Raw genomic sequence first — 19,124 nt, forward strand, 5'->3', positions numbered from 1 at the left:
CTGATAAGCCTTGAATAAACCCAAGATCAGCAGCTTCTTCAACGTTCTACTTAATTCCTCTGCTGCCAAAAACAAAAAGAAATGGCGATAAAAGGGTCACCTTGCTTGAGACCTTTTTCCATAACACAATTCCCACCCTAGACACCGTTCACCAGAACTGATATATTCCAATCATTACATTTCCTAATCCATTTACACCACTCACCACCAAACCACATCAAGATTTTGCCTAACCTTGAATGACTGCATTTTGACAATCATCGACCACTTTATGCAAGACACACGCTCTAATCAGGCTGCCAGCATTTTCAAGATGATTTTCTCTAGGCTGCTAATTATCACACTAATAGCTCTGTCTGTAGTCATTAAGAAACTCTGATCCAATCTCCCATCTAATCAAGTAGGAGCCTTACATGCCAAGGGGATAGTAAGATAGGGGTACTAAAATAGTTTTGGCTCACTTCATGATGTAGGGGTACTTTGAAGTTTCTAAACTGTCATAAAAATTTCTTTATTAACCACTGAATTGAAAAATATGATAATAGTGAAGGCATAAAAGATCAAGATAAACTAGCTAGACTTTTGTATTACAATTCAAATCATTATAACTCAAAAGTATTAATAACGTTATCCCTCAAACTCATACTGGCTACAAAAGATCCTAGAAACTCATACTAGAATAAATTAACTATGTTTTTGTTTTGAACTGTACGTCTCTTACTACTCAAAGCAAGCTCACACAGGCCACAAAACATCCAAGAAACCAAATATCAGGATAAACTAGCTGCCCTTTTGGTTGTGGTCAAGTTCTTAATAAGCAGTAATAGACTGTTACTGATAATGTGCAGTAGATACAATGCACTTGAAGAATGGAAGAGTCTTACATTAATTACTTGATTCATTCACCTAGTTTCGTGTTCATTCATTATCTAAGTTCATGTATTTGATGAGTTAATGATAGGTATGTCAAGAGTTTGCTGTGTAAGACTATAACTTCAGATTGTATCAACTTGAAAGATGGGGAAAGAAAAAAGGAACACAAAAAATATGGATTGAAGTTTTATAAACATTTCACTTCTCGTTGATCTGCTGCTGATTTCCCAAGTTCCAGTTCATCTAAAATAGATAAACCTGAGGCTGTGGGGCTGATTATTCTGGATTGAATGGGTGATAAGCACTACTGGCCTATGTTCTCCTAATGGAAGGATAGATACGTGGTTGCCAATAGCTCTTGCTTTTAAAGACAATACAATGCTTTACATGCAAAGACACATGTAATATTAAGAATTTGATAAAATTAAGATTAACACTACCAATCAAATTATGAGGATGACAATGCGCCAGAAGAAGTAGGAACTGATGGAAGAATTCTCTCTATGAATTTTGTTTAAAAATTACAACCTATTCAACCCCGACAACAGCATAAAAAAAAGAAGTTGACTTCTTCTTTCAAAATAAAAGCATATCAAAGCAACCGTCAAATATCGAAACTACTTCGGATATGAAATTACCTGAAAAGCTTTTCCGAAGCCTCCTTAACGAACAAAATAGCACAGAGGGTGAACTCCAATCGAATCGACTCGACACAGCGATCCCACTGGCAGACAAAAGGCAAAAAGGAACCTAGTTCGTGGATCGATAGGACAGAAGAAGGAAAAAAAAATTGGACCATTTCTCGATTTGTGCGTGTCATCCTTGCGCAGGGGCCATGCTAATCTTCTCTGTATCGTTCCAATTTTATCGGATGTCCCCGAAGGGACAACCCCTTTACGTGCCCCGACATATATAAACTAGGCGGAATCTTATTATCTCAGCGATGTGGGATAGCTAACAGAACAAGGATAGAAAACGACGTAGTTGAAGCATACAGAAACACAGCTTCATGGGGTTCTGGGCTACTGGCAAGAGCTCTAATGATTGTTCCGCATGAAAGAATTGGGTTCCTGAGTAAACTGAAAGAGCTTTAGAGCGTAAGCGAGATCACCCGACTCCGAAAGAGCGCATAAGGATAATAATCGGCTGGCGGCGTAGTTGTCGTGAATCCTGGCTGAGACGATCATTTGGGCATGGATTTGTTTGAGTTGGTGCATCGACGCGCACTTGTCGGCGAGGAGCGAGAGGTTTGTAGGCTTCAGCGGCGGGGGAGCACAAGAAGCGAAGGTGCGGTGGAGGAGACAGTGGTTTGTGAAGAGGAGTATTCTTGGCAGGAACATTTGGCGGTTGATTTAGCCATGGATACAACAAGTCAATCGCTGGTCCTTGCTTTGATTTGCATGCCATTGCTCTTCCTGCAAAACGGATGACACAAGAATCTTTCTTTGTTGCTCCATTCTTTCCCCTACGCAGAACGAAATTGGGTTCTGCAGTTGAAAGATAGTTCTTGTTTTTTAGAAAAATATAATTTTTTAATTGAAGAAAATTTGAAAACTTTTAATTTTTTTTAATAATTTAGAGATTTGCTAAACATGATTATCTCCATAGTCCATACCCTTTGAAAACAGGAACCTTAATATATATATATATATATATATAACAGAAAACAGAAACTTGAACATACAATAAGGTCGGTACCCATCATAATGTATTTGTGAAGCATTTATGCAGTGTGAAACCAAACCATTTGTTTGTGTGGAAACTTGGGGCCATCATAATGATGCAAGACTGGCTGGCCTAAAAGCTTCTTCCTCCAACTCCAAGGCTTTTGCAGACTCTTCTAGCAAGGATTCTCACCTGATTCAATAGAATAATAATAATAAGAAGAAGAAGGTCAGTTAGAAGCTCATTCTCACTTGTAAGGAATCCACTGTAGTACAATTACAAGTGTATGACACAACACTGTAGTACAATTACAAGTGTACGGTGCAGGATCACTTCGAGAATCAACAATTAAAAGTGTTTCACAAACAGCCTAGCAGTAAAGTCAATGTTAGAACCCCCAAAACTCACTGCTGAACCGATCAATTTAAATTACCAACTACACCCTCTAACTTAAGTGAAAGGAAAAGGCAGACCATATATTCACTGGGAAGATGAATGCAAAAGCATAAATGACTAATTACATGATGAATAGAGTGATTTGAAGATTCTATAAGAGGCTGATGTTGGGAACTTTTTTAAGTCCCTCAAGCCCCTGTGTATCTTTCAGCATATCTGCCACTGTCTGCTTGCAATGCATCTCCAAGAGGTAATCACCCTTGAGGCTCTCTGGAAAGGAGACATTGCTTTTACAAGTTTGTACCAAGTTATCAAGTGTTGTCGTCGTAATCCCTGCATCCTATTGGGGTGTGTTAAGATTTGTTAGAATTATAGCATAGAAAGGAAGGAGCACACTTTCCTGTTTTTCAGAACTTAATAATGCCTCATTGATACTTGCTGATATATATACACAAAAGACATAATCCCATGATTTAAGGAGGGGCCATACCTATTACAACTTTCCCTTTAGCAGCCCTTACAAAAAACTTTCCATAAAACAAGGACATCCATTCCTTTTTACTAACCCTCCACAGCCAAATATCATTACAAATATTCTAATCTAACTTGGGAGTATCTAGAAAAACCTGACTTCAACACTCCTCCTCATGATTTTTCTTGGAGACTCCCAGTTTGACCCTTAAATCTTCAAACCTTCCAGCTGCAAGTGACTTAGTCATAATGTCTGCAAGTTGGTTTTCTGAGCTGCAATGAATCAGCTGCACTTCACCTTCTTTTTCAGCTTGCCTGATGGCATGAAACCTGACATTTATGTGCTTTGTACGCCCATGTTGCACTGGATTTTTAGTCATTGAAATGGCTGATTTATTGTCAACTTGAATGACAGTAGCTTCCTGTTGAGTTTGAAACAAATCTGCCAAAACCTTCCTTAACCAAATGGCTTGGTTAGCAGCAGCAGCAGCAGCTATGTACTCTGCTTCTGCAGTTGACTGAGCAATAACATCTTGCTTCCTTGAAACCCATGAAAAAACTCCTGAACCCATAGAAAATACATAACCAGTGGTGCTTTTCATGTCATCAAGGCATCCTGCCCAGTCACTATCAGAAAACCCTTGCAGCTTTCCATTTTCTGCTGTTGTATACCAAATTCCAGAATCATAAGTACCTTTGACATACCTTAGGACTCTTTTAGCTGCCCCTAAATGAACCTGACCAGGTGATTGCATATACCTGGACAACACACTTGCTGCAAACATGATATCTGGTCTTGAAGCAGTTAAATACAAGAGGCTTCCCACCAAACTTCTATAATGGCTAGGATCCACATCTTCACCCTTTTCTGCTTTTGACAGCTTTCCATTTTGAGCCAGAGGTGTAGCAACAGATTTACACCTTTCCATATTAAACTTCTTCAACAAATCAAGTGCATACTTTCTTTGGGAAATGAAGATGCCAGCCGATGATTGGCTAATCTCCATCCCTAGAAAGTAGGTCATAAGCCCCAAGTCTGACATTTCGAATACAGCCTCCATTTCCTTCTTGAATTCAGCAATTAGCCTTGAATTACTTCCAGTTACTAACATATCATCAACATAGATAGATAAGATTAACAATTCTCCAGTTTCAAACCTTTTAACATAGAGTGTAGCTTCATTTTCACTTCTTGTGAAACCACAATGCAGCAGGTGTGAGTCTACTTTGCTGTACCAGGCTCTAGGAGCTTGTTTCAGGCCATACAAAGCCTTTTGTAACTTGTAAACCTTGTTCTCCATCCCTGAAACCTGAAACCCTTCTGGTTGCTCAACAAATAACTCCTCCTGCAGCTCACCATTTAAGAATGCTGACTTTACATCCAAGTGATACACTTCCCATTTCAAGTTAGCAACCAAAGCTAATAGCAACCTTATAGTTTCATGCCTTGCAACTGGTGCAAACGTGTCACCATAATCTACACCAGCTTGCTGTGAATATCCCTTGACAACAAGTCTAGCCTTGTGCTTGTGAATAGAGCCATCAGGATTCAACTTTGTCCTGAAAATCCACTTCACCCCTATCACATTTCTTACTTCAGGTCTGTCCACAAGTTGCCAAGTATGATTTTTCTCTATCATATCAATCTCCTCCTGCATTGCCAATCTCCATTCTTCATACTTTACTGCTTCAGCAAAGGAGGAAGGCTCCAAGGCTGCATAATTGCATTTCTCATATACCTCAGTCAATGATTTTGTCTTGAGAATAGGAGAATCAGGAGGGGAATCAGCAGCCTTGTCAGAATTCATTCTAGAAGTCAAAACAGAAAGTTGTGGTGAATCAGATTTCCCTTCAGTTTTCTGCAAGAAAACTTTGTCTTTTTTAGCAAGACCTTTGTCCCAATTCCAGTGTAAAGACTCATCAATCACCACATCCCTGCTCACATAAACTTTTTGACTTTGCATATTATAAATCCTGTAGCCTTTTGACATGGATGAATAGCCCAAGAAAATTCCCACTTCAGCCTTCTGATCTAGCTTGCTTCTCTTTGCAGAGGGCACATGGACATAGCAAATTGAACCAAATGTCCTCAAGTGTTTGGCTGTTGGTTTTAACCCTGACCAAGCTTCCACTGGAGTCTTCCCATCCACTGATCTAGTAGGCAGCCTGTTGAGTAAATACACTGTTGTATGAATAGCCTCTGCCCAGAAATTCAAGGGCAAATTCTTTTCCACCATCATGCACCTTGCCATTTCCACAACAGTTCTGTTCTTCCTCTCTGAAACTCCATTTTGCTGTGGTGAGTAGCTCACTGTTAGCTGATGACTAACACCCAAATCTGCACAAAACCTCTCAAATTCATGAGAAGTATACTCCTTCCCATTATCAGATCTCAAAGCCTTCAACTTGCATCCACTTTGAGTCTCAACCATAGTCTTAAACTTCTTAAACACAGAAAAGACATCCCCTTTGCTTCTCAAGAAATATACCCAAGTCATTCTAGTGAAATCATCAATAAAGAGCACAAAATACTTGTTTTGACTTAATGATTCTGTGCTCATTGGTCCACAAACATCTGTGTGCACTAACTCTAATTTCTCCTTAGCTCTCCATGTTGCACTAGCAGGAAATGTTTGTCTATGCATTTTTCCAAATTGACAAGAACCACACACATCACTAGTCACTTGGATTTCAGGTAGGTCCCTTGTTAAATCATTTGTTTGCATATATTTCAAAGCAGCCAAATTAAAGTGCCCATACCTTCTGTGCCATACCACAGATTCATCTATCTTTGCAAAATTAGCACTATCACCAACAACATTCCAGTTTAAAGGAAAGGCCTTGTCAACCATAACCACTTTAGCAATCAAGCAATCATGAGGATCATAAATATAGCAGAATTTCCCTTTAAATGATAATGAGTACCCATTTGCAAGCATTTGAGCTACACTTAATAAATTCTGAGCTAAACAAGGTATAAATAGCACATCATGAATGTATTTAGTACCTTGCTTAGTGTTTACTGCCACTGAACCCTTTCCTTCTGCTTGAACCACCTGTCCATTTCCAAGCTTTACTCTTGTCTTCACAGACCTATCTAAATTGGAAAAAATTTGCTCATCTTTGGACATGTGACTAGTGCAGCCACTATCAATAAACCAAGTCTGCTTATAGGAGTTTTGTGTTTCTTGGAAAGCCATAAACAGACTAGCAGATTCATTCTCCTGCTCATCTATAAAATTTGCTTGTTGTGTGGACTGACCTTGAGATTGACTTTGCTTGGCCCTACAATTTCTTTCTATGTGACCAGGCTTTTTGCAAAACCTGCATTCTATTTGAGGTTTTCCTTTGTACCAACAATCCTTCTCCAGATGATTGGTCCTTTGACAAGTGTTGCACGGTGGAAACTTGCCATTTTTTCCAAATTCCTTGGACCCCATAATACCTTTTCCTTTACCTCCTTTGTTTGATGTAGGCTGTTTTGAGTCTTTAGCAGGCTGTTTCCCTTTATGCCTGGCTTGAAATGCCCCTTCAGATACTTCTTCCTCCCTTATACTTGTTCTCTGCTCTTGTGCTTGCAGTTTACTAATCAACTCAGCAATTGTTAAAGTCTTGAGATCACAAGATTCCTCAATGGCTGAAATCTTGGACTCAAATCTTGCTGGCAAACTGATTAGAATTTTTTCTACCACCTTACTATCTTCATAAGTCTCTCCAAACAGCCTTATCTTATTTACAAGCTCCATGAGCTTAGCAGAATAATCTTTCACCGTTTCACCTTCTTTCATCCTTAGCATTTCAAATTCACGTTTTAAAGTTAGGAGTTTAACAGCCCTTACCCTGTCACTTCCTTCAAATTCTGATCTTAGCTTTTCCCATGCTTCCTTAGGACTTTCACAGGTCATTATTCTGGTGAAGATAACATCTGACAGTGCTGAATGAATGCATGTGAGAGCCTTTGGTTGTTTAGCTTTCTGTTCTTCATGATTCTTAATCTGAGCCATTGTTGGATTAGGCAGCAAAGGCGGAGGATCTGCTCCTACTTCCACTGCATCCCACAAATTTAAAGCCTTGAGGTATGCCTTCATCTTTATCACCCATATGTGATAATTTTCTCCTGTAAACATTGGAGGACCCGTCCCTAGGAAATTGCTGGAAGCCATCTCACTCTCTCAAGTGTTTGATCTCTCACCTCACAAACACTCTCAGAATTTTCCTCACAGATCCCTCAAGAAGACAGCTCTGATACCATTTGTTAGAATTATAGCATAGAAAGGAAGGAGCACACTTTCCTGTTTTTCAGAACTTAATAATGCCTCATTGATACTTGCTGATATATATACACAAAAGACATAATCCCATGATTTAAGGAGGGGCCATACCTATTACAACTTTCCCTTTAGCAGCCCTTACAAAAAACTTTCCATAAAACAAGGACATCCATTCCTTTTTACTAACCCTCCACAGCCAAATATCATTACAAATATTCTAATCTAACTTGGGAGTATCTAGAAAAACCTGACTTCAACAAGATTACCTAATCAACTACTTTGTTAATTCTGTCAGTTAGTTGCTTTATTTTCTGTTCAGTTAGTTAGGTTCTGTGTATAGCATTCTTATTATAAGAGTAGAAGATCTTGTACATACTGATTTGATTGAATAAGATTTTACTTCCACTTCTCTGTTGAAGTTTTCTTCATGGTATCGAAGCAAAATGACAACGCCTTGATTCTGCTCCTCATGAGCTAATCTTTCTTCGCACGGGCAGCTGCATCATCCAGCTTCGTTTCTCTCCCTTGTTGCTGACGAATCGTGGTTACTGTTGTCAGCATGAACAACAATGCGGAGAGGCTTTGAAGATATTATCAACAACAGAGGTACCACTTCGGTTGTGGAAGATGCAATGCAATTGCATAGTGCTGATCATTCAGGTATCCTACTAGTTTCTTTTCCTCTCAATGACACAGATTACTGATCATGGTCTAGGGCAATGAGGATAGCTCTAGGAGCGAAACATAAACTCGGATTTATCGATGGTCGAATTCAAATACCTGAAGAAAGATCAGAAATGTTCGAAACTCTAGCAACGCCATGATTATATGGTGCAATCTTGGATCATGAACACCATCTTGAAGGGTTTAGTCAAGGCTTTCCTATACAGTACCACCTCGAAGGAGCTTTGGGATGAAATTGCAGAACGATTTGGAGAAAGTAACGGCCCTTTGGTTTATCAACTCCAACAACAGATATCTTCTATTGCACAAGACAATTCCTCAAGAAGTTGTGGGATGAACTTGCAGCCCTGGAACGACTGCCATCCTGCACATGTGGAGCAGCAAATGCCACGGCAGAATTAACCAATCAAAGTAAGTTGATGAAGTTCCTAATGGGGCTATGCAATGGATATGATCAGATACGAAATCAGATCCTCTTACTTGATCCATTGCCTAGCGTCAATAAGGCATATTCTATGATTTTAGAGTGGAATCACGTAGGCATGTTGCCTCCTCCTTTGTTGATGAAGGGGATACTTCTGTATTGTTTGCTAAAAACTCTACCTCTAGTACTTACACTCATTCACCACAAGATCAAAAGAAAGGAAAAATAGTTAAGGGCATTGTGTATACTATAATCGAGATGGTCACACTAAAGTTGTTTCCAACCACGTTTCCAGTTATGCTCCCGATTATATTATAAACAATTCACTCTTTATTCTTTTTTTGTCTCAAAAATTATAATTGCTCAAATCACTCTATTTTTCTCTCTATTTGACTTCTTATTTCATTTATTTATTAATAAATTTCAATTCTATTTATTTTACTTTACATATAATTTTCATTACTACAAAAATTTAATATTTATTTTATAATTTAATAATAAATATTAATGTATTAAATTTTAAATAATATTTAATATATTTTAAAATTAATTTACTAATATTTTTTAAATACAATTATTTAACAAAATTGTTTGAAATAATTTCATAATAATAAGTTTAAAATTTTAATATGTTAAAAATAAAATTTCAACAAGAGTCATATTCCAATGGCTATATTCCAATAGCCATATATTCCAATAGTTTATAAATAAATAATATATTTGGTCAAAAAAATTAAAACAAATCTAAAACACCAATTGTCATCACCAATATTTAATAATCTCACATTGGTCACCATGTCCAACAACATAGGTATGTTATTTCGAATGATCCATGAAGAACTTGAAGACGATGAAGATGAGGAGACTGTTGCTACAGCTTTAGTTGAACACTATTTTCAATTTACGAATCATAGCTTTGTATCACGTCGTAGTGGATCCATGATGAACCACCATGTCATCAATCGCAATAATGTTGAAGGTCATGAAAAATTTTATCGTGATTATTTTGTTAATTCCCCTACATATTCGTAAAAAGTTTCATATGCGTCGATCATTATTTCTACAAATTCAAGTAGCAATTAAATCACATGATCAATACTTTGTTCAAAGATTTGATGCCGTGGAAGTACCTAAATTATCATCACTCCAAAAAGTTACAGTTGCATTAAGGATGCTTGCATATGGATCACCTACAAATGTTGTGGATAAATATATCAATATTGGCGAAAGTACAACAATAGAGAGTTTAAAGAGATTTGTGAAAGCTTTAGTTGAAATATTTGGCGAGTAATATTTGAAATAACTAAATAATATTGAGATTCCAAAGTTGATGACCATTGCTGTGTAACATAGGTTTCTAAAAATGTTGGGCAGCATTAATTATATGCATTGGGAGTAGAGAAATTACTTAGCTATAGGCATGGAATGCATACATGTCATGTCTATGAACCAACCATTATTTTGGAAGCAGTAGCATTCTATGATATGTGGATATGGCATGTCTTTTTTAGATTACTGGGATCATTAAACTACATTAATGTGTTAGATAGATCTCATGTATTCTTAGAATTGGTAGAAAGTCACAATCTTGCAGTAAAATACATTATCAATGGACATTGTGCCGTACTAACCACAAGAAGCCCAGCTTGATGTTAAGCCCATAACCTAGTACCAGGCCCAATCTTTAGACCCGACCTCAGCTCACGCCAACTCAACAACATTATCATTCCTTCAATACCATCCGAGATCACCACACCCATAACAGGCCTCAACGGCCTCGAGATTCTCGACCTTTCATCTTCGCCCTCATCCTTAGCAATGTTAGGATCCTCAACTCCTCATCCTCTCATAATGGTTGACAACTACGTAGGGATTGGGCTCTCCCCCATATAAGTCCGCCCTGTCACCAGTCGAGGTATGTTCTTTTCAGGCTTAAAGAAACTCTGTCATCTTAAATCACATTGACTTGAGCGTCAAAGTGCTTGCAGTTGCACCCCTACTATGTAGATCGTCGTGGTCAAACTCATCGTTGCCTCAAGCTCTCCAGCTGACCACCATTTTGGGCTAGAAAAAACATACATGAATATACCATGAGATATTATCTTGATGAATATATCTCTCGTGACCTACTTTTGTCAAAACCATTTTATCTCCTCAAGGGAATAAGAAGAAATTTTTTGCTGCACAACAAGAGTATGCTAGAAAAGACATCAAACAAACATTTGGAGTCCTATAATCACAATTTGCAATAGTACATGGACCATCACGTTTTTTGGATGTTGAAACACTCAAAGATATAATGACAGCCTATATAATATTGCACAATATGATAGTTGAAGATGAACGTAATACAATTCATGAAGATTATTATAATACCTTGAGAGCCCAATGTCAGATTCAAGAATGGACCCTAAAGAAGCTAGTATATATTGAGGAGAGTAAGAAAAAAAACAACACCAACTGAATACATTTTACCCTAAATGTAAATAAAGAACTCCCGGGTTAAGCGTGTTTGAGCTATGGTAGCTCAATGATGGGTGATCCCTGGGAAGTTCACGTAGGCCCATCAGGGTAAATTTATTCGATCCTTCTTATCGCTCAATGCGAGATGTTACATATATGGATTTCAACTTTGATACGGTTGCTAGCACTCCAACAATTGAATTGTCTTACAATTGTAGAAATGAAATTATAGAGTTTATACAGGTTTACCATCAAATTCAAGAAAAAAAAACTCATATTCAACTCCAAAATAATCTTATAGAGCATTGGTAGGAATTGTATAGTAAACAATCAAATTGAAATAGATTAATGTACTTGTTTTTTATTGTATTAAACAAAAATAGTTAATCCCAAGTCAACACTCATAAAAAATAACCATCAATACTAAACACAACAACAACTAGATTAAAACAAAATCAAGCGAACATAAATATCAAGTTCACTTAATCCTAACTCTCATACATTAATACATTCAGGAAAAAAAAGAAAACCCATCATCCATTTACAAATCTGGAAACCTTGTATTTCGTCTTTTCTGAATAATTTCGAGCTTGAGAGATTTGTAATATTCAGCTTGAAGTTCATCCATCTCACTAATATCAATACCAATAATTCTTTCTTCATAAATCATTTGTTCTCGCTCTTCCTTTCTTCTTTCTAATTCTATCTTCTCCCTAGCTAGTTCTACCTTCTCTCTTTTCAACCTTAACATCTCATTCGCTTGTTCAATTAATATCATTTTGGACTGCATTCTCTTTTCAGTCATTTCTGTCAACATGTTTTTTATCTCCTCATCAGAAGCTTCTATTACCTTGGATTTATCTTTTCTTCCACATTCTTTTGCAGCATCTCCTATTGGTCGTTCCAATGAAGGTTCATTGCTTCGAACATCAATATCAAGCAAGTTCACCGAATCAGGTGTAGATGGTGATGATGTTGCTGGACTTTCATTTTGAGAAATTTTTGATTTTTTCTTCGACGAAGTTGAGCAAAATTTCGGTGCATGTCGCAACTCATGCCAACAATGCAGAAATGTGAAAGTAGACTTTTGTAGGCTCCTGTACATCTCCATTGCTTGAGAAATCTAATAAGTTAAAAACAATGTCAATAACAATGACTATCAATATGATATTAATAATTAACAACAAAAGGATAACGAGTGAATTTACCTTATCTAGTTCTGTTGTTTCACTTTGATTTCTGCCATCTATTTGGCTATAATATACTTGAAATTTGCTAACAGCAAGTTGGATTGTAGACCAACGATGCATCAACGAGTTAGGACTTCGATCAGATTCAAAATCTTTATATTGATGGAAATAGGCATGAACCCTTTCCCAATACCTTTGTTTCGTTTGATCATTACCGTATATAGCATCCATACTAATATTTAACCATGCTGACACGAGCATCAAATCCTCTTGCATTGAGAAATTTTTTGTTCGTATATTTCTTCGAGTGCTAACTTGGGATGACTTAGGTTGACATGGAGTGGTTGCCACATTCGCATACTTGTCTTGAATATTCTGATCATCGCTAAGCAAATTTGAGTAGCAATATTCATTATTATCCCCCTCCATCACAAACAAAAGGCAATTGGTCAACCTACATAAAAAATCACAAACAAAAAAAAACTACAGAGATATTGAATCAACACTCTTATTAATTACAAAAACCAAAATCACAAAAAAAAAATAAGAATAATAATAAGAACAAATTTAGTTAAATCAATACTCAAACCCAATTCAAATTAAACACAACAACAATACACCAATAGACCAAATATGCTAAAAGACACAAATCAGAAAAAAACACAAAGAGCAACAAAGAATAGTCAAAACAATTGCCTTTTGTTTAGCAAAGACATATCAAATAAAACACAAATCAATAATCACATACACATAATCAATAATCACAAGCGCAAATCAATTTGTTACCAATTTCTTAATCCAATAACTACTATTTCAAATACACAAATCAGTATAAAATTTCCCAAAATCAAATACACAAACCCAAGGCTTTTGCGACTCTTCTAGCAAGGATTCTCACCTAATTCAATATAATAATAATAATAATAATAATAAAGTCAGTTAGAAGCTCATTCTCACTTGTAAAGAATCCATTATTTCAGGAATTGTATGAGACAACACTGTAGTACAATTGCAAGGGTGCGGTGCAGGAAGGATCACTTTGAGAATCAACAATTAAAAGTGTTTCATAAACACCCTTGCAGTAGAGTCAATGTTAGAACCCCCAAAACTCACTGCTGAACTGATCAATTTAAATTACCAACAACACCCTCTTAACTTAAGTGAAAGGAAAGGGTAAACCATATATTCACTGGGAAGATGAATGCAAAAGCATAAATGACTAATTACATGATGAATAGAGTGATTTGAAGATTCTATAAGAGGCTGCTGTTGGAACGTTTTTAAGTCCCTTAAGCTCCTCTACGTATCATTCAACACATCTGCCACTGTATGTTTGCAATGCATCTCCAAGAGGTAATCACCCTTGAGGCTCTCTAGAAAGGAGACATTGCTTTTACAAGTTTGTAGCAAGTTATCAAGTGTTGTCGTCGTAATACCTGCATCTTATTGGGGTTGAATGTTCTGTGTTGCAGTTTGTATACTAAGCATTCGGCGAGTGAGACAGGGTCATAATGCAATTTTAAACTTCTATTCAGATTCATCCAATCCAATCCCATCTCCATCTTCTATCAAGGAGGACCCCTTCATACCAAGGGGATACTAAGATGCAGGATAGACATAGTGGGAAACAGTTTTGATTCACGTCATGATGTCGAGGGACTCTGAGGTTTCTGAACTCTCATTTGATAACGCAGAACTGGAGACATATCACCCCCACGGGCATAGCACGGATGTTTTACATGGTAGAAGATTGCACCCAAGGATGCAGGTTCGAGTCATGGCAGCCGCAATATGGGAATTTCATCCTCTTGTGGGGGTGATTTCTTGTGGGCACTATGCACTATGCCTCCTACCTTGGGAGCCGCCGTGTTCCATGATTAACCCCTCCCACGTGTGTGGGGCAATGTGTTGGGGGCCTTTAAGGTGAGGGATTTCACCTTTTGCACCCAAGAACTGGAGACATATCTACTAGGTGATGGATATATTGAATAATATAACAGTAATGAAGACATAAAACACCATAATAAACTAGCTATACTTTTGTCTTAGGTAGGTCATCTGTCTTACAATTCAAATCATTACAACTCGGAAGTATTAACAACTTTCTATGTAAGACTCATACTGGCTACAAAAGATCCAATAAACCAAATACTAGAATGAATTTGCTGGACTCTTGATTTAAATTGTACATCTCTATTCAAATCAATGCCATTCAAAGCATTAAAAACTTTATCTGTCAAACTCATGCTGGCTACAAGAAAATCCAAGAAAGAAGGATAAACAATCTGGGGTTTGGATTTAAGCTTCATAATGCATGCTCTCCTACAATTATGTTCTTGGAAAATCTGTCTTTACTTTTTCATGTCATTATTTTTTGATTTATTAAGTTCTTAAGCATATGATTGGGGATCTAGAATTCATATAGTCGACCCCCACCTAACGGGATAAAAACTTCTCATAGTTGCTGTTGTTAAGTTCTTAAACTATATTATATTAGTTAAGCACCAATAGATAAACTTGCGGTTGTGGTGAGATCATCACCGATTGAGTAGGAATAAGCACTATAGGCACATGTTCTGTTCATGCCAGGATAAACAGTTGCCAACATCTCTTACTTTCAAAGACAAGACGATGCTTGATATGCAAAGCCACATGAAAAACTAAGCACAAATTGCAAGTGATGCTACTTGTAGCTTTCAATGTGGGTGTGTTAAACTTCACCACTAGCCTGTAAAGCAACTTTACTGATCTAGCCCCCATTATCATTAACAGTATACATGCAACTCAATGTAGAGAAGTATGCATTAACATCTGGTTAGGTTCACAGTATCTGCCAAATCAAAATAACAACCACAAAAATTTTTCCAGCTATAGAAAAACATGAATCATCTATATGAATACCACATTGCTTCTGCGAGAGAGAGAGAGAGGGAGAGAGCCAAGGTAGAATTATGATGCTTTGATAATTGTGTTATCGAACTCATAATCAAACAAAAATCAAAAAATTAAGATTTAAATCTAGTAATAATAGGTTATAAACAGCACAGAGCGAACTATTCTTTCGCCTTTTACTAAATAAACAGTTAAGACTGATTATTGTTTATAGTAACGTGATACCAAAACGAAGAAACACAACTAAAATTCACGGGGGGAATTCTCCATTACTGATTCTTTGTTAAGAAAGAAGCTATTCAACGCCAACAACAGCATAATCGGAAGAAATTGACTATCTTTTCAAATAATAACATATTTCTTCGAAGAAATAAATACAACAATTCCATGAAGCTATAACTTATGGTCGATTTCTGGAGCTTGAGTGAATTATTAAGCGCTTCTATCAAAGCAACCTTCAAATATCGAAACAACTTCGGATATGAAATTACCTGAAAAGCTTTCCCGACGCCTCCTTAACGATCAAATAGCACAGAGGGTGAACTCCAATCGAATCGACACAGCGATCCCACTCGCAAACGAAAAGCAAGAAGGAACCTAGTTCGTGGATCGATGGGGACAAAGAGGGAAAAAAAATAACCTAGTTCGTGAATCGACGGGGACAAAGAGGAAAAAAATTTGGACCATTTCTCGATTTGTGCGTGTCATCCTTGCGCAGGGGCCATGCTAATCTTCTCTGTATCGTTCCAATTTTATCGGATGTCCCCGAAGGGACAGACCTTCTTCCTTCTCCCGACATCTATAAACCAGTCGCAATCTTGTTATCTCAACGATGTGGGATAGAAAACAGAACGAGTTACTTGAGTTTCGTTCCCCCGAAGGGTAGAAAACGACGCCGTTGAAGCATTAACTTTAGCAGCTCATTGGAAGCAATTTGATTAAGTTACTTGATTTGATTCGGTTAAGACTATAGCCCTAAATGAAATAAAGTTTGATCTGGTTAACACTTGAAATTTGAGGCATTATTTGTTCAATTTAAATAAACACGGAGCTTTTGTATTCGGGGATAATATTCGATAATTAAATTAATATTTAAATTTTAATAAATAAGTAAAAAAAAAAAAATAACAAGCAGATTAAGGTTATTATTATCTAATCCTGCATTATGATCTAAGTAAAGTTTAATTGAGAGCATTCAAACCAAGGCTAAGAACAAATCAATAAAAGATGACCTGAATTAAGTCGATATATGTACATATATAACAAAGATGCACTCAAAAACTAAATTCAACTTTTGTCCAACTTCTCTAATCCTTTTAGTTTTCTTTCTTCCCTGTGCCTTTTCTTCTTCTCTTATATTTTGGTTACAACTGTACATATATTTGTATTAACTTAAATGTAAGAGAGCAGTTGCAAGAACATTCGTAAGGATGACTTTGCCAGCTGGAACAGAAAATAGATGAGAAGTTTTGACAGAGTATTTATTGTAATTGCCGAGGAGAGAAAGAGATTCTCCAAGCCTAACTGGCAGTGATGGCTTATGATAGTAAGATGGAGACAGATTCAAATGAGCAGTGCCGGCCCAAGGTCCAGTGGAGCCCTAGACGATAATAAATTTTTTTGAGAGAAGTTGAGGTGCTGTATTTTTTAGAGGCCCCCAATTTTTTTTTTTTCGGAGAGGGGAGGGAGGGGGGCAATTGGGGGCCCTAGGCATAGGCGTCAGTGGCCTATGTCTTGAGTCGGCCCTGCAAATGAGAAGTGGACTTAATTAGACCAATTTTTCGAGATTGTCATGTACATGTCAAGCATAAGGAAAACCTTTTCTGGTGATTTCTCTTTGTTTTTCACTGCAAATTTCAATTGAGAAGCTTACTCAATCAACACAAACACCACAAGCTTTAATCTTGCAAGATAGGGTTACTCATCACTACAATGATATTCCATGTATAATATGTCATTGTTGCAGCCTTCACAAAGACAAGCTCCTTTATATGTTGAAAGGAAAAATGTTCCTTATCAGTTTAATATTGTCAGTTGCCTCAACTTAACAAACTAGTAGACAACTTAACAAAATGATAATACTTATTTCTCATATTTGAATGTGGAACTAGGTTGCATAGCGGAGCCATAAGAGTAAGCAACATCACGTCGGTGCTGAACTTCATAGCTTTCCTATGCTCCATCCGCATCATCGCCTTTGGGATCTAGCTGGCCTCCAAGTTGGACAACAAGTGCCTCCACTGGCTCCAGTGGCCTATCGTCTTCATTAGCCTTACCATCATCATGGTGTCTTGGCTGACTTCATCGATACCTATTGGAACAAGCAGTCCCTCCTCACCTCGACACCCTACCTCTTTGCCATGGCTCTCCTCCTTATCTTCCTTATCCTTGCCTTTGTCGTCACTCGCCCCCATAGTTGTTCATAATTCACACAGAAGCAAAACGAGACTACGACCCGCAAGAGATGGAGGAAGTGGATCGCTTGTTATGCAGCTACTTGCTCTTGACTGTAGACCGTTAGACTACCACCTAGGGCCCCACCAACCCTTGAGCCAACCCTGCATGTGGCTCATGTGGGACAAGTACTTCCCAAACTTCTATCTAATTTTTAATTTTTAAATTATTCAAGCCATCATGTAAAAAATTCATAAATCGACATTTTGTAGAAATACCAACTCTAAAGGACATCACTTAACCTCTTAAGAAATTTCAAGAATTTGATCGTTCACAATTATATTGTTGTTATGACACACATCTATATTTTAATTATTTTAGTTATCAAATCTTTGTTTTTTATACCATCCATACTCTATTGCAAAGATTACTTAACAGGCTACTAACATATCCAAATTTCATTTTATTTCATGAAGATTTGACCCTCTTGAGTTTAACTCAAAATCAACTGGTTTGATCGACTGATTGTACCATGTAGTTATTACTAAAATGGACATATTTCTTTCTATAAAATTCAAATAATAGCGAGGCCATATTTTTTAGAAACTAGACTTCCTTTTCCATCATGTGAGATTTTCTTAAAATTTTTCGTGCCATCTACAATTTTCAACAACTCATTAAAGCAAACTGAAATTGATGCATAGTCGTGTTTCAATTCAAACTATTTAAACAAGCCTTACAAGAAAAATCATAACTAATTGTAGAAAAAAAAATTCAGATGCCTCATGTACCATAAGTTCCACAACATTCTAATTTCTAATAACAATATAATTTAAGATATAATCAACTCCCTATCCAAGTCCAAAACAGTAGCATCAAATACTGTCATATAGCAACTATGTACATTAAGCAAGACATCTCTATTACATAAACATAAATAGAAATCTTCTAACAAGTCTCCAAGCTTGCAATCTCTCCATGAGCATCCAAAACCATGAGCCTTGAAAGTTGGCTAAGTCCAAGCACACAAATTACGAAATGCAACCCCTTGACTACTCCACATTTTTAGAGTCTATGACTAAGGACGTTTAGACTTTCAAATACAATAGCCCTTGACATTGAGTATTCTTGTCTTGAAATCTTACACATCAATCTCTTATTGCCGATGACCCCTAGCCTTGGACATTCTCTTCTCGAGATTCCACACCTATCTTTATTGATGGTGGCCTTCTAACCTTAGGCATTCTAGTCTCAAAATCTCACACACATAGCCTTAACAAGTTCTTATAACATTTATACAAAATAAAGAGGTGATAATGCACCTAACAAGGAAACCAACAATATGTTATGCTAATAAATGGTCCATGCATTATGAAATGGTGGTAGAGGATTTATCAGAGT

At 37.0% G+C, this 19,124-nt stretch overlaps 1 protein-coding gene and 2 non-coding genes across 5 annotated transcripts; all 3 read right to left on the reverse strand.

Moving 5' to 3' along the window:
- Positions 1 to 1,657: 1,657 nt before the first annotated feature.
- On the reverse strand, positions 1,658 to 1,760 carry LOC127800834 (U6 spliceosomal RNA). Its single transcript, XR_008022863.1, has one exon. It is a non-coding gene; the product is annotated as a U6 spliceosomal RNA (small nuclear RNA).
- Positions 1,761 to 11,689: 9,929 nt separating this feature from the next.
- LOC127800343 (glutathione S-transferase T3-like) lies at positions 11,690 to 16,116 on the reverse strand. 3 transcript variants are annotated; one of them, XM_052334911.1, is made up of 3 exons: positions 15,821 to 16,116; positions 12,456 to 12,812; positions 11,690 to 12,370 (listed from the first exon to the last, which is right to left on the reverse strand). In XM_052334911.1, the coding sequence occupies exons 2-3, from the start codon at positions 12,711 to 12,713 to the stop codon at positions 11,789 to 11,791; spliced, it is 840 nt and encodes a 279-aa protein (XP_052190871.1). In that variant the 5' UTR covers positions 12,714 to 12,812; positions 15,821 to 16,116; the 3' UTR covers positions 11,690 to 11,788. The 3 variants fall into 3 exon arrangements, with proteins under 3 accessions (XP_052190871.1, XP_052190870.1, XP_052190869.1); XM_052334910.1 differs by having other exon boundaries at positions 12,456 to 12,891; XM_052334909.1 differs by having other exon boundaries at positions 12,456 to 12,920.
- Positions 16,002 to 16,104, reverse strand: LOC127800833 (U6 spliceosomal RNA). Its single transcript, XR_008022862.1, has one exon. It is a non-coding gene; the product is annotated as a U6 spliceosomal RNA (small nuclear RNA).
- Positions 16,117 to 19,124: the final 3,008 nt, after the last annotated feature.

This window comes from Diospyros lotus, chromosome 4 (genome assembly GCF_014633365.1).
Source record: "Diospyros lotus cultivar Yz01 chromosome 4, ASM1463336v1, whole genome shotgun sequence".
Taxonomy (NCBI): Eukaryota; Viridiplantae; Streptophyta; class Magnoliopsida; order Ericales; family Ebenaceae; genus Diospyros; species Diospyros lotus.

What these genes read in the sequence shown, in the direction of transcription:
- LOC127800343 (XM_052334910.1), bottom strand. Translation starts at nt 12,866, where the DNA reads ATGGAGGGGGATAATAATGAATATTGCTACTCAAATTTGCTTAGCGAT. An exon ending in AAACAACAGAACTAGATAAG is followed by an intron (nt 12,371 to 12,455) that starts GTAAATTCACTC and finishes TTAACTTATTAG; the next exon opens with ATTTCTCAAGCAATGGAGAT.